At 43.8% G+C, this 15,168-nt stretch overlaps 3 protein-coding genes across 6 annotated transcripts in view; all 3 read right to left on the bottom strand.

Annotated features, from left to right (window-relative positions):
- Positions 1 to 3,505, bottom strand: part of LOC135618207 (translation factor GUF1 homolog, chloroplastic-like) — a 40,959-nt gene extending 37,454 nt beyond the window's left edge. For 2 of the 4 annotated variants that reach the window (XM_065119073.1, XM_065119085.1), the window contains exons 1-2: positions 3,121 to 3,502; positions 2,207 to 2,383 (exon numbers count right to left, since the gene is read on the bottom strand). In XM_065119073.1, coding sequence (XP_064975145.1) covers positions 2,207 to 2,383; positions 3,121 to 3,396 — 453 coding nt within the window. In that variant the 5' untranslated portion in view covers positions 3,397 to 3,502. Of the gene's footprint in view, positions 1 to 2,206; positions 2,384 to 3,120 lie in introns of all 4 variants that reach the window. The other 2 variants (XR_010488944.1, XM_065119079.1) reach the window with 2 other exon arrangements.
- Positions 3,506 to 4,167: 662 nt separating this feature from the next.
- On the bottom strand, positions 4,168 to 4,659 carry LOC135636002 (probable calcium-binding protein CML29). Its single transcript, XM_065147504.1, has one exon. The coding sequence runs from the start codon at positions 4,657 to 4,659 to the stop codon at positions 4,168 to 4,170; it is 492 nt and encodes a 163-aa protein (XP_065003576.1).
- A 2,822-nt stretch (positions 4,660 to 7,481) lies between these two features.
- On the bottom strand, positions 7,482 to 10,841 carry LOC135618199 (nitrate reductase [NADH] 1-like). Its single transcript, XM_065119064.1, has 4 exons — positions 9,708 to 10,841; positions 9,487 to 9,627; positions 9,146 to 9,378; positions 7,482 to 9,042 (listed from the first exon to the last, which is right to left on the bottom strand). Exons 1-4 carry the CDS (start codon positions 10,729 to 10,731, stop codon positions 7,732 to 7,734), a joined length of 2,709 nt encoding a protein of 902 aa, XP_064975136.1. The 5' UTR covers positions 10,732 to 10,841; the 3' UTR covers positions 7,482 to 7,731.
- Between the last annotated feature and the right edge of the window lie 4,327 nt (positions 10,842 to 15,168).

Below are 15,168 nucleotides of genomic sequence, written 5' to 3'. Positions count from 1 at the left end.
ACATTCAACAGCCATCAATTTCAGAGATTGATAAGTTGATACATTACTTTCACAACTAAGGATCATCAGCAAAGGTTTGGAAGGTGAAATAGGAAGACACATGTCTCCAGCTTAGGGTGAAGAAGGGAGATTCTAGTGAGAGTGTTTGCTCGGACTAGAATCGGTGTAAAGATAGAATTATATTCTTGAAGCTTCAACTAGATGATTAGGGTGTAGGTCACCTCAATTGCAGCTACTGAGATGATTAGCTATTAGGAGGTGTTACCTTAATTTCAACAAAGAAGCAACACAAATTACAGAAATGGACATGTAGGTGATTATCTACTTATACAAAAATAGGCACAAAGGTATGTCCTATGATTGGTCCAAAAGATGGCACAAGTCATCCAAGAGGGTCGAATGCATGTACAGAAGGAAACAAATTCTAAAGTAGGTAGTCAAGTAAAAGAATGTGCCTCTTCTGGCTGCTATAAGATGTTACATTAGCAACAAGGAAAAGAACATCTTTGACAAGAAATTGTCAACTAGGAAGAATAAGAGTAGTACAAAATCATCTTAAGAGAATTTAGGCATAAAGTCAGAAAAATAAAGATTGCAAGGATATGGAATTGGGACCTGGGAAGTGTAAGAAAAGGTGAATATGTAGGTCTCTGTGTCTATGCTAGGTAGCTTGCCTGCACTGAAGCAATCAGATTTATAGTCAATAGAATTGCCTTGGGCTTGCAGATCAACAAGTCCTTAGATGTAACTATGAATTTTATGGTATAACAATTTGGGGGATAGCAGTATAGCACATGAACTGGCCTGGACATACACAAAATTTTTGGTTAGGCCGAAGATGATCGACATTAGCACCTACTCCTTAGCCATTTTGGTATTAAAAAGCCAAGATAGCCAGAGACATTTTAGTCTGTGATAGGCCCAAAGAGGAATTGGAAAATGTAGATTTTGTTGAAAGATATCTGTAAAATGCTACATGTTCAGAAAAATTCGAAAAACACAACCAACAAAATGTCTCTACTTATTCATCAATTAAAATTTCCAGGGGACGAAATGAGGAAAGCCAAATGTCTGGGATTCTCACAGGACTTTTCATCACAAATCGGGGACCACCCCTGATGCATGTGGGATTTAAGATCTCAGAACCTGTAATCCTCGTCAAAGCTTTTAGATTTTTTTTTTGCATGCCCACATATTGATTGTTCAACCAATCAGCATGAGTCTGAAGTGAGGATGCCCCAAGCAACAAGCCAAATAAATGTTTTCTTAGCAAACTCCAGATCTACAGAATGCCAATAATGGCATCATATTGGCAAGGTACATACAGGATATCCTTAATGGCCAATCTCAAGAAACTTTTTATACAAAAATAAGGAATAGTTAAGGAAAATAAAGTTGAAATTGGTCTCCAAAAGTTACAATAAAGGTTTCCTTGTCTTCTTCTGGATCAAATGGGAACAACATTATAATCTTAGATTTGAGATGGATAAGTCTTCCTAGAGCCTTTAATCAGCTAGAAAAGGAAATTTGCCTATCCAGTTTTCACCCTTCATTGTCCCTCTTTGCTCAAGTTATACAACCTTTCCTGTACACCGAATAGTTATGAGAAAATCTCCTCAGTTCCGACACTATCATTAGCTACATTTCTGTCATCAATTATCATTATTGATGGGATTTGTGTTATTCTTGTTGGTCTTTTGCCTCGATGTAGTTTCCTACAGTTTTTGCTCCATAGATACCTTCTAATTTAGAGTTCAATATTTCCCTTAGTCCTGTGACCCTATAATTCCAGAATTTGTAGTAGATTATCATCAATACTTGAAACCTTTAAATGTCTTCCAAATTTCCTTGGATCCTCTTAAGCATATTATTTAGATCTGCCAAATTCATTTGAAGGTTTACTTGTTCATTTGAGTCCGGCTCCAAGAAACTGGCATCAAGATGAAAATTTTATTCCAGTCACTCTCATCTTCATCTAACTCAAAAACTGCTATTTTTTCTGCTAAGCACAATTCTATCCTATGGTCTTGCCTCAGAGAGAAAACATAAGCAGATGACTCATAAAATGTTAGAACAAGAATTAACAACATCCAAAGACTATGCACCTAAACTTTCACCGAGATAAACAAGTACCGAACTACAGAAATTATTGGAAGTAACAACAAGATCATATTTTCTGTAGTCAAGGTGACAAAACAGAGTGTACCTGTAATTTAATCGTGATACCTCTTTCTCTTTCTAAATCCATATTATCTAAGAATTGCTCTTTCATCTCTCTCATCTGTACTGTACCAGTCAACTGCAATAGCTTATCTGCTAAGGTTGACTTCCCATGGTCAATGTGAGCAATAATACAAAAATTTCTGATGTTTGATACAGGAACCTGATCAGATTGCAAGGAAAAAAAATCATAAAGGCCAGTATGAAAAAAATCGATCAGCAAATTAATAACACAAAGTAAAAAATGTATGGTGCTAAGATTCTTGATTGATGAGTGGTCAAACAGGAAGGTTAGTCAAACTGCAATTTTTCTAAGAGTATAGACAAAGAGTAAATACTTAAGCAATAAAGCTTTGTAAAGACAATGAGCAAGTTTTCTAAGATTATCACAATTTTTCATCCAACAGCAAACTAATGCTGATTGGAAGTTCAATATACTGCAACCTTCTCATGGGCACTTTATAATAGAACGATGATAAATTTGAAATGCATAGCAACCTAAAATTTAATGTTCAAGATAACTTGATAAAAGTGATAACTTAGAAGAACAGCATGGTTCCAACTCTCAAGAAGCAAGAATAATTCCGAGACAAAGTACATTATTAATAGGAACAAGAGATTTAAATTTCCTGCCAGGGGGGCATATGCCAATGGTCTACTGCCGTAGGCACTATGTCATGCCAAAATGAAATGCTAGCACGCTCGGAACGATTTTACTCAATCTGCTACAATTTATTCACGAAGCTCCCAGAGGCAACCGAATCAGTCTTATACGGCCTACAGCTGTCTATGAATTCAAGACGTCCAGAATCAGCAACCCAAAACCCTAGACAATGTTCAAGAAACAACATAGAATTTAGACGTTCGGGACAAAAACAAGCTGATCGAAAGCGAGCGTGCCTTGAGCAGACGGTCTTGCCCGGGTTCGCCGCTGCGAACGGCAGCGTCGGAAGCGGCCTTCGACTCCGTCCCAGCGGCTCGACAGCGAACGCCCATCCCCCATTGAGAGGCAGAAGAGCTGGCGGAGCGCAAGAATCTGCACGGCCAAGGCCCTGGGAAGCGGCCGGCGGAGGGAAAAGAACCGGAAGCCAGAGAACCGCCGCTCCTCCTGCGTTGTCCGGGACCGGCGGGGCGGGGGAAGAAGCTGGCCGGGCGGCAGAGGGCGGCAGCGTCCATGGCCTCAAGAAAGAGGGGGGCGGGGGTTCGAGCGAGCGGTCACGGCCAGCGCTCTATCCACCACAGCGGGCGCCCGAGGCTATCTTTTCGTTCTCTCGAGGGGGGGGGGCGTTATTTTTCTTGGCCGCACAAAAGCACCGCAGCGGACGTGGCTGCGCATTGAACCAAAATCGAACGCGGCTCCACCAGCAGCGAGACTTAGTTGGTCTCGAGCCCATTTCATGACCTCCTCGTTTATTTAATAATTTAAGTTAAATTAAAATTTTAGATAAATATTCAATTTATCACACTAAAATTCCAAACACTGTTGTGTTTTTTTTATTAGTTTTTACGAATTTTACTTCTCTCGTTCAAATATTACACAATGCATACTTGAAATTAATAAAGCCAACAAAATATATAAATTTTGTTAGATGATACTTTATATTTATTTGATAAAAAGAATTAATATATATAATTACAAGTTCTCATTTTTTTTATTTTTCTTACTGTCTCTCTTATTTCCGGTGTGCACCATAGAAAACACAAAAGCATTTTTTGGTGTTCATAGCTTACCTGTCTCTCCTATGTTGTGATTGGAGGTAGTTGTGGGGCCAATCGGAGGAACATAAATAGTTTTAGTGATTGTAACACGAGACCTCTTAATTATTTATGATCCTACCAACTTAAGTAACATTGCCCAAATCATAGCGTAGCAGCGAGATCACGTCATATCGATCATCATAGACCATATATGGATTATAAACCATGGATTTGTCTGATAGATTCTTCTTAGCGGAGAGCTTGAACTATGATCTTGAAGTCCTCAAAGCTGACCGCTCCATCACCGTCCGCGTCCAAGCTAGCTATGATTTCCGTGCAGTCCTCCAGGCTCGCTCCATCCTCGCAGCTCAGCACCTGGAACAGAATCTCCGCCGTCACATCCCCGTCGTCCCCCGCCGCAGGACCCAGCAACGCGGCGGCGGTCTGGAGCAAGCCGGCAAGGTCGCCCGGGTCCAGTTCGGCGGCGTTCATCTCCAGGAACTCCTCCATGCTGAGCAGGCCGTCCTTGTCCGCGTCGCCCCGCGTCATCATCTCCCTCACCTCCTCCGTGGTGCGGTTGTACCCGAGCGACGCCATTATCCCCTTGAGCTCGTCGCAGGTGATCAGCCCATCGTTGTTCGAGTCGAAAGCTCGGAACGCCTCCATCATGCTGTTGACGTAGCTCAGAGTCTCGATGTCTCCGGCGAGGGGCCTCGAGTGCGATGACTGAGGAGGAGCCATGGGTGGAGGCGATGACTGCACAAGCGGCGGAGGGAATGCTTCTGCTTAAATGGTGGCAGTGTGAATCTGTTCTCTGGTGGCTTTATGTCAACGTAAAGGACAAAGATGAAGCTTCTTTTTGGCCAATAATGCTAAGTGATAAGAGGAATATGCACATCCATGGAACTCATCACCAGCAACGAAGCACAGAGGTCACTGCCTTAGCATGTGATCTGAGCTAACAAAACAAGAACAGTACACTGAGCTGCTCTGCATGGCATCTTTGAGAGTTGGATATAGAGAAGTGAGAAGGGAGATGGGCAATCCACAAGTCCTCTAAAGGCGAAGCTTTCTTTGGAGTGGCCATCAGAATCTGATACTAAAGATGAAAAGACAACCTTAGATGAATCCCCTTTTTTAGATTCTGTAAATGAAGTTATTAACTGATGGCAAAATTATCACACTTCATTTTCCATTGTAAAAGAACAACTTGAGAACATGATAAGAACTGCAGATAAGTAGCCATTGCAGCACATCAGAAGGAAACACAGGCGGTTCCAATCACTTTGTCTTCTACAACCCAATAATCTTAGAAAACAGAATTGCTTACAGTCCAAGTAGAAGTCTTTCTTGCTAATTCCAAGAAAACAACATCTGTCAGTAAAGCAGAAGCCAATAGGTGTTATGTAATTCCAAGATATTGTTTTCTGAACATTTTTTGGAGAGCAATAAAATACATTTTAGCAAGTAGATGCAAAAAAATTAGATATGTGCAATTAATAATCTCATGAATATGTGAACTATCTCAAATCTGGATTGCAGAATGGTAGTAACTGTGGATTCATATTGCACCAAGGGACAAGTACCTCATCTGAGTCCATATCTACGAGCTTGGTCTAATTAGCCTAACTTGGACCAGCCCAATGCAGAACAAAAACTGTGTGAATCTCCTAATCACATTCAAATATATGAGGCAAACAATTAATTTTCTTGGTGATTCACTTGATGCAGATTAATTTACTATTTACCCTTTAAAAAAATCTTAAAATATCATTTCTTTCATTGTATCGCTAAAACCTTATGTATTAGGAACTATCATATGATTACCAATTAAAATATTTAAAATAGTAACTAAAATTATTTTCTATAAAATTTGAACTACCGCTATCAATGAATATTATTGACGTTTCTAACATCAACGGCTAGCAAATGTCATAACTACATTATTATCATTACCATTAATACTATCATCTCATTAGTATCCATACTAATGTCATCTCCACTATCCCTATTATCATTATTATCATCATACTACTATCATTATGGATCATTCACTACGACCATTGCCACTATCTACTGAATGCCACCGGCCATCACGATCACTATCAACCTTCACTGAGAGCTTCTAAAAAGAAAGAGTAAAGAAATATTATCGAGATTTTATCTTTTATCTTTTTATTTATCTTAGGTACTTTAAGAAAAATGTGTGAGTCGAACGAAAAAAGAAAAACCTTGTTGTATGATCTACCCATACAAATAAAGAGAAAATGATTTAATCGGAAATGTTAAATAAGAAAAAAGATGATTGAATGAGACATGAATAAAAATATTCATGTGGAGATACATTGAGATCAAAAGAGGAATAAACAATAATTTCACATCGATAAGGATTAAAAGCGGAATAAGAAAACGATAAACTTAAGTTTTGTGTTGAATTGATGTGAAATCTGATATATATTAATGTTGACTAATTTGATTTAGATCCACTGATTTTAATATGGTACAAAAGTCAACGTATTTGAATAAAAAAAGTGAGTCAAAAGAAAGAAAAAAAAGATGTTAATTGAGAAAAATTAAAATAAAAAGAGTAAGAAACAATAATGGTTGAAAGAGTTCGTGTGATATATATTGTGTTTAGCTCGCGTGATATCAATCGTGAGGTATGTCGACACCCCAGTGGCCAATCGGACAGCGACAACGAAGATCCAAAAAGGCCGAAGAGCAAGCGGCGGCGGCATGGCCGGTGCTTGGCTTGGATCGGTGTCGCAGCTTTCCGGCGGACACGGGCAAGCAGCGGCCATGTGCAGCCCACGTCGCGGAAACGTGCGCTCCCCTCTCCCCGTCTCTTTCCTACGATCTTGGAAGTCGCCGCCAGCCGCTGAGGAGAGCTAAAGGTCACACGACCTATGCATGCACAAAAAGGGTTGTCATCGTCCGTGAAACTCATGCATGCAAGTCCCCACGGCCCCCTCCCGTGGCCGTTTGGAGCCACGAAAGGCCACGCCAACTCTTTGGACGCCATTAGTGCATGGAATCCGCAGCTACTCCGCATAAAAATCTCATTCTTAGCTGCTGTTCCGCTGGTAGCCACCGACTTCGTAAGCGTTCTCGAGGAGGAAGGATTGAATATCAATTCCAGCCACATGTCTGGTTGTCTTGTTGTGAAGAGAGAGAAAGGAGGTAGGTTCTTCTTGATGTTCATTTCTGAACACATTATTGATCAAGCAAAAGGAGCATGTATTTTAATGAGCAGATCACTGTCTTTACCGATGTTAAAGAACTAGCACAGATTGCAAGGAAGAAAAAACATAATTAATACAGAGATGATACCATTCCTAGGTTATGGGTTACAATACATTATGATTAAGATTGATAAATATTTTAATATTTTTGAAGTCAATATTTAAGATAAATAATCTTAACATGAAAAGTAATATAATATTTAAGATTTGATTTTTTTTTTAATATATATTTTATATATTTTTAGGTCAGTGAAGGATGTGAGAAATACTTTTGACAGTTCTGCAATGGATTATAACAATGGGAACTGCTGCACTGCAATGATTCCAACAACAAATAATATTTAGTATAACATAACATATATAAATCTTAATGCAATAAATGATCTAATACAGATAACCCTCCTCTCCAGCCCTCTCTTACCTTACTTTGGATAGGATGGAGTTAAAGGAAGAATACATATGTACATGTAATTCTACACTGAGCGGTTGATTCAGGTTCATCAACCTCGACCACAATGAATACTGGAGAAGAGACTGGAACTGCCCTCGGAGGCACTGCGCAGGTTGGCGTTCAGAACAGTAGCAGTGAATTGGCAGTATCGTACTTCATCTTCTCCAAATTGGGCACCACCGCGAACTGGATCATTGGCGGCGGCCCGCAGGCGAGCGCGAGCGTGTCGTCGGAGCCGCCCATGGGAATGTGGTCCCTCAGGATGCTCTCCGTGACGAAGCCCGTGCTGTACCGCCACTCCTCCCCCCGCTTGGCCTCGTTGATCACGTACCAAACCTTGAATTGCGCCGGGTGATCCCTCGCCCAGCCGTCGAGCTCGTCCCACAGCAGGATGTCGTCCTCCGACCGGTTGGCGTACACCAGGTGCATCTCGGTGCGGTCCTCCGGGTCCCGTAGAACCGCCTGGATCACCTGGTACACCGGCGTGATCCCGGTCCCGCCGGCGATCATGGCCAACCGCTTGGCGAACCGCGGCTTGCCGTTGACTACGAAGTTGCCGCGGCCGTTGTATTCGATGTGCCCGACCGGACCCTTGAGGTCGAGGGTGGAGCCGAGGGTCAGGGACTCCAAGTGTTGGGACATGAGGCCGCCGTTGGGGAACTTGGGGTTCTCGCCCTTGAAGTAGACCTTGATGAGGAGCTCGAAGTGGCCGACCTCGTCGACGGAGCTTGTAGGCGTGTAGGAGCGCATGCACAGCTTTCCGTCGATGGTGGCGCACAGGAAGATGTGCTTCCCGATGGGGAGGCCCAGCACTTGGTCCGCGGAGGGCAGTGCAAACTTGAAGAGACGAACGTCGTGCGATATGGTCTTCTTGGCCACGAGCTTGCACTGCATCTTCTCCCGGGGGTTCACGAGAGCCGGGGGCCGCGAGATCTCGCGGATGGTGGCGAGGTGGGACAGCTCGGACCCGCCATGGACGGAGGTGTCGGAGACGTAGCCCGAAGGGATGAGCTCGCCTATGCGGTATGTGTCGAGGAGGGCCTTGGCCTTGTCCGAGTGAATGGCGTCGAACTCCTCGGTGCAGTCGGCGCCGGCGTTGATGAGGATGCTGTCGGCGCCTCCGGGGTGGTCCTTGACGAAGGCGGTGCAGTCGTAGACGTGGCCGTGGACGACGATCCACGCGGACTCGCGCGACGCGTGCTTGCGCACCTCCGACATGGTGTACTGCTTGCTAGAGGTGTTCATGAAGGGGGTGGAGGTGCTCTTCTTCAGGGTCGGGGCCTCCGACGTCTCGAGGTGCTTCTGCCGCGCCATCCACCCGCCGGACTGGTTCCCGGGCTGCGTCGGGTGCTCGAACACCAGCCCGATCTCGCCCTTGTGCGGGCGGCACACGTTCACCTTCACCTTGAACCAGCAGTTGTTCATCATCCCCTGCATCACCACCACTTCTTTCCTCAGCATTCATTGTTGACCTTAATACAACGATTACATGAAATCTATGAATCTTCCTCTGGAAGAGATCTACTAAACATACCATGACGTTCCAGATGAGCTTCTCGGGCTGGGTATTGAGGGACTCGTCCCATGCTCGCACAGCCACTTCCTTGGAGCTCAGGACATCCAACACCTCCACTTCCAAGGACCAGAAGCACCAGCACCAGTACTTGCCGTACTTGTTCGGCTTCTCGGGGTGGTCGAGGGCGCAAACCAGCCACGTCTCGCCGCCGTTGAGTGTCACCTCAACCCGTGTCACCTTCCTTCCTCCACCTATACGTCAGATAACAGTTCGCATCACTATACTAATTGGAGCAAACCATTTGAATCCGACCAACTTTTGACTCCACCATTAGAAAGAGAGACTTCAATTGAACTAACCGGAGTAGGCGTAGCCCTTCATGGTATACGGCCTCTGAGTCGTGAACGCGTTAATAGGAAGTATCTCATCGTGACCCGGCGTCGTGATGACTGAGTTGATGTTCAACTCGTTGATGATGTATTCCGGCTTGTACCACCAAGCTGTGGTCGTATATTAGTCTCTAATTAGGCGTCTCGTGGAAGATATAGAATGTGAAATGAACGTGGTGGAGAAGGCATACCTTCTGCGTTGGCGAGCTCAGCGTCGACGTGGGACGGGAGGACGCGGTTGTCCTTGTGATGGTAGTAGCTGTTGGACTCCTGCGGGGTGACGATGATGCGCTTGAGCCACTTGACCATGCGGCCGCCGATGAAGCCCGGGATGATGACGCGCACCGGGAAGCCGTGGTCGGGAGTCAGCAGCTCGCCGTTCTGCATGTACGCGAGCATGACGTCCCTGGATGGGTCCATGGCCACCTCGCGCCGGAGGCTCGTACCGTACTTGGAGCCGCCACCGCCGGGGAGGTCCTCTGCCCCCTCGAAGCACACGAAGAGGGCGCCGTCCTTGCGGGCCATCACGCCGCAGCGGCGGAGCACGTCGCGGAGCCGGACGCCGCGCCACACGGTGGTGGACACGGCCGCTGGGCCCCAGTTGAACCCGATGGTCTGGTGCACCATGTTCTGCTCCTTGCGCCGGTTCCCGGCGCAGACCAGGGTGACTGGGATCTCTACCGGGGGGAAGTCCCGGACCAGCTCGTCCATGGTGAGCCGGACCGGGCGCTTCACCAGGCCGGTGATCTCTAGCGTCCAGCTACACCACTCGGCCTTAGGTACCGCTCCGTGGTTGCGCACGTAGTGGAGCGGCACCGGGGTGATGAACCCGTAGTGCATGAGCCGGGTCAGCGGCGGTTCGCAGTTGAAGGGGTGCTTCCCAGTGAGCCGGATCAGGGACGGGTTGCGCTCGATCCAGCTGTCGGCGGTGCCCTCGTCCCTCGGGTCACGCACCGACGGCTCCACCTCCAAGTGCCTACCACCGTACAACTTCGTCCAGTCTACCACCACCTCGTCCTCGTCCTCGTCGTCATCGTCGTAATAGCGAGTACCATTGTCTTTGCCAGGGGCGAGGGGAGAGAAGCTGCACCCCCGAGCGGGGGAGTCCGACCGGTGGTGGGTGCCGAATTTTTTGCCGACGGCACGGACCGGGTTGACAAGCCCATTGCGCGGCTCCAGGTGACCGAACTGCCGGTTGTCTACAGACGCCGCCATGACAGGAGAGAAGAGGGTCCTCTTCAAGTGCTCGTAAAGCACTCAGAAGAACAGAGAGAGAGAGGAGGAGGAGGAGGAGGAGGAGGACTCCAACTTGTGTTGGATGAGCACGAAAGGTGAATGGAGGGGGTCATATATATATATATATATATATATATATATATAGTATCATCGATGCGACTAATTGATCCAACACTTTCTTCTCGCAAGAATTAGTGGATGAGCTCGAACACGTCGTGAAGGCAAAACTGAGCTCGAAATCACAATCTATCGTCAAAATCTGGTGGCGATCGATCGACGCCTTCGGAAGCGTATCCAAAGCTATTACCGCAGATTTCTTGTCCAAGAAACAACAAAGAGAAATCCAAGACGCAACGAATCTGCTTTGGGTCCGTTTGTCTCTCTTGCATTTACTGCTACGACGTGAAATATTTCCGCTCTTCGTTAGGACAGCTTCCTCCGATCAAAAGCCATAAATGGCTGCTCGATCAACTCCATGACTTCTTTTTCCTGTCATCTCTTTTATGGTGAAATTAGAATTCATTCGTCCATCAAGACATCAAATCACCATATGATGACCGAGACAAAATGTATGCACCATTGCAACTATCCAATCATGCTTTGAATAAATATGTGGAGTTAAAAAGGTCGATCAAATCCAACATCAACAGTTTCAATAAAAAATGTGACGAAGAAAAGTTGAATATAAAACATATATAATCATCGTATAATTACATACATAGTGGTATTTGATTCAATAGAAAATTGGTGTCACTCTCCTCCTATAAGAATCATTAAGGCTAAGCAGGGAAGTTAACCCATGAGATTAGCAAGATATTTGCACCTGATATGCACGTGGAGAGGAAGTAAAACAAAAGCCTAAAGTATAAGTGCCTTTGTAAAGGTTTGTCTTCCACTTTTACGGATGGCATGCACATATGCACCCAAAGTTGAATCAAGATCTGGTCCCATCCATGATATTTTCTTGGATCTTTTGGTGTTCTTGGTCATTTTGATGGTAAAAATCTCACAACATATATAGATAAAGAATTCGATACGTAATGATAAAAAAAATAATCTATTTATCTTTTAAAATTTTCAAGGTTACCATAGATATTTTAGCTATAAAGAATAAATATTCTCTTATTTTGATAATAATATAGATTAATCAATTGTTTTTACAGAAAAAAATATAATATAGTATTGATTAGATCATTTAATCTCATATTAGTTGAGGAGTATGATAATCAATGACTCATAAATACGTCATGTCTCCCTTATCCTCAGAGGTGTCTTTTAGAGCTCATATGTTCCGAAAGGACAAAACCGTATGAGTATATCTATCGCCCAAAAATGAACAATTCTTCGAGAATTTTAGTATAAAATTGACATGTCATGCAAACAAAGAACTCTGTACTGATTTAAATTCAAAAATAATGATAATGAACTAATTAATTTATTGAGTCTGAATCATGTAGACAAAATCTTGATAATAAGAAATTGAAGAAATATGATCTAAGTTTTTATAAAGATTTTGTATATCAATTAAGATCTTATGTCAACTTAAAATCTTCTCTCATGCGGAACTAAATTGAGGTATTATAATCGACTTGCAATCAAATTTGATATTTCAGGAAAAAAAATAAAAAGCTTACATGGATGAGTGGGCCCCAAGAAAACCAATCGTCAACCCATGACTTGCTGGCATCATAATATATAGTAGGGCTAGTAGTCCATGTCACATACTTTTCCTTCACAATGGCCATACCCTCTAAAAGTGCTGTTAAACTGTAGCCAAAAGCACATTCGTAGACATAAAAAAGTCATAGCCATAGATAGCCTCATCAACTTGGGAGCATTAACTCGATCACACCAGATATGTTTTCCTCACCTAAAAGTGATCTCTTGTGGTCCATATGAAAAAATATATACAGTGTATGCTTATAATTCCTCGAATCAACTTGATCTTTATGTGACACTGTCATTATCATCATCAGTCTCCTTCACCTTGCATCACAGTAAGAAGGCGATTTCTTCATGTTTTTATTTGACCAAGGAGATCACCTACATCTAACGAACATGAAATAATAAACATAAGATAAAAGATATATGTTCGCGTTGTTCTTATGGCAATTTATAACAGTGGCATTGCATGCAAGTGGAAAGGGTGGGGGAGTTGTGGTTGGATCAAACGCTGGCTTTGGTATATGTTAATTTTTTGTTTGATTTGAGGCATTGTGTGATTAGGCTGTATGATAACTACGTGAGTGGGGGAGCAAACTGGCTGTGAAGTGGCGAATCGGAGCTCGCCTCGGCTTGCGTTCTTCCAGGCGGCTCATCGTGCTCCAAGCGGTGACCAAAGTCCCGACCCCTCGCCGAAGGGCCAAACCTGGAATCCCGACCCTTTGCCCAAAGGCCAACCCGAAGCTTCTTTTCGTTTTCGCATCGGCCGAGTTTGCTCTCTCTCTCTCTCTCTCTCTCTCGTTTGTTTTTTTGCTGGCAGGGCTGCCTGGAACAGGAGAGGAGGGGCCGAGTGGTGGTGATATTTTAGCAGGAGGACGATGTCAGCGTCGGAGAGAGAGAATCACTCATCTCCAGGCTCGCCCGGTGTCACAATCCGAGGGGTGGGGACAAATGGAGATGGATCACAAGTTACAGTTGGGTTGGGGTTTGGGTTTGGCTTAGATTTGGGTTGGGAACTCGAGGAGGAGATCATGTGCCAACGATGTTCTCCAATTTCTTTTATTTATAATTATAATATGATGACATAAGTTTTTGATCGTACAATTGAGATTTTATAAAACAAACAGGATGTTAAAAATATATTTGATATGATTTTCTTTAGGCAATTTACCATAAAAAGCTCCTCGTATTGTAATTTTAATCGGATGATACCCCTATATTTCATTTTTGCCATGAAATATTTTTTTAAAAATTAATAATACCCTTGAATCGAGTTATTTCAAACTATATATATACGGGTTGATTTAATCCAATTTAAGTAATTTAGATTAGATCGCTTTAAATCAGGCTGTGTTCGATAATGATGGTGATAGGACGTATTCTGGCCCTATGTGAATCACCGACAAACGTTGCAGACCAACGCGACATCGTACGCCTCCAAAACCGCTGGGTGCATGCCATGTCAAGCTTCAACGATGTGACTGTGCGGCCTGACCACCCCAAGAGCTAGAGGCAATGCCGCCTGCTGTTAGAGCAGTGTCGTCTAACGTTGCTCGAGTACCCTCGAAGACGTCATCTCGTCAGAGAGATTGTTCCACCCCTAGAGTCAATAGCCATGCCGGACCAGGGCCCGACCAATTCCCGCACGCATGTATAAATACCTCCGACCTGATCTAGAAAGAGAGAAGAAAAGAAAAGAAAGGAAAAAAGGGAGGAGATTTAGGACGAATCTAACTTGCTCGTCGGATGGGCCAAAGTCAGGACTTACCTGACGAGGGCCGTTTTGCAGGGAGGCGATCATCGCCAAGCCGCGAATACCTTCATCCCGAAGACGACGCTCGGTATGCAGAGGAGGGTGGCCTAACGAGTCAAACCCGACTAGTATCAGCCCGCATCTCCCATCTCCAGGAGGCTCCCACATCACAAGGAAGATCACCAACCATCCAAGGGGGTGAGAGGATGCATCTTCCCACGAACAATGCTCATATCGGTCGACTTTGGAGTGCTGGCCCACAGTGAGGCTCAGGCTGACCTTGCCACCTCAATCGACGCCCGAGACGTTTGAAGGGCACGACCACTCCATCAACTCAATAATTCCACCAAAGGTTATCGACGTCGGCGGGTGAGCCTAATCGTGCTGACTCATTAATCACGACATATTTGTTCACCAACAAATGGATCAGGTCAAATTATGTTAAATTTATGAGCGAATATAACACGAGTATAATTGGAGTGTAACCAAAGTATTTTCATCAAAACAATTCAAAATTTTCTAGAACCATTGGTATATCATTCTTAGATATTTAGTATCATTTTTTAAATTTCTTATTTTATGGTGAATAATTTAGAATAATTTTATATAAAAATTAATATACTTTTTAGTATAACGTGAGTCTTTTAGTTTAATTATAAATTTAATTTTTTTATATAAAAAATAATATATTATAAGAATATAACTCGAGTGTAATGATTAATCTTGATAAAATATGAGGAGAATGAGGAGAGGATGAGAGAGCAATAGAAGAGTAAAAGAAAAAAAAATATGAGGAGGAGGAGGAGAAGAAGCATAAGGTGGATGAGGGAAATGGAGAGGGAGAGGGGGTGGAGGTGGAGTGTGAGGAGGAGGGTAGAGGGAAAGGATAAGGAAGAAGAAGCCAAGAGATAGAGAGAGGAGTGACGAAATGGTAGGAGGAGGTGAGAGTAATCTGGGAAGTGGGATAATTTAAGAATAAAAAAGAATAATTTAGAATTTAA

This window comes from Musa acuminata, chromosome BXJ1-3, assembly GCF_036884655.1.
Source record: "Musa acuminata AAA Group cultivar baxijiao chromosome BXJ1-3, Cavendish_Baxijiao_AAA, whole genome shotgun sequence".
Classification (NCBI taxonomy): Eukaryota; Viridiplantae; Streptophyta; class Magnoliopsida; order Zingiberales; family Musaceae; genus Musa; species Musa acuminata.
This window is presented reverse-complemented; position numbering and strand designations above follow the sequence as displayed.

What these genes read in the sequence shown, in the direction of transcription:
- LOC135636002 (XM_065147504.1), bottom strand. Translation starts at nt 4,659, where the DNA reads ATGGCTCCTCCTCAGTCATCGCACTCGAGGCCCCTCGCCGGAGACATC.
- LOC135618199 (XM_065119064.1), bottom strand. Translation starts at nt 10,731, where the DNA reads ATGGCGGCGTCTGTAGACAACCGGCAGTTCGGTCACCTGGAGCCGCGC. An exon ending in GAAGGGCTACGCCTACTCCG is followed by an intron (nt 9,379 to 9,486) that starts GTTAGTTCAATT and finishes TCTGACGTATAG; the next exon opens with GTGGAGGAAGGAAGGTGACA. An exon ending in AGCTCATCTGGAACGTCATG is followed by an intron (nt 9,043 to 9,145) that starts GTATGTTTAGTA and finishes GTGGTGATGCAG; the next exon opens with GGGATGATGAACAACTGCTG.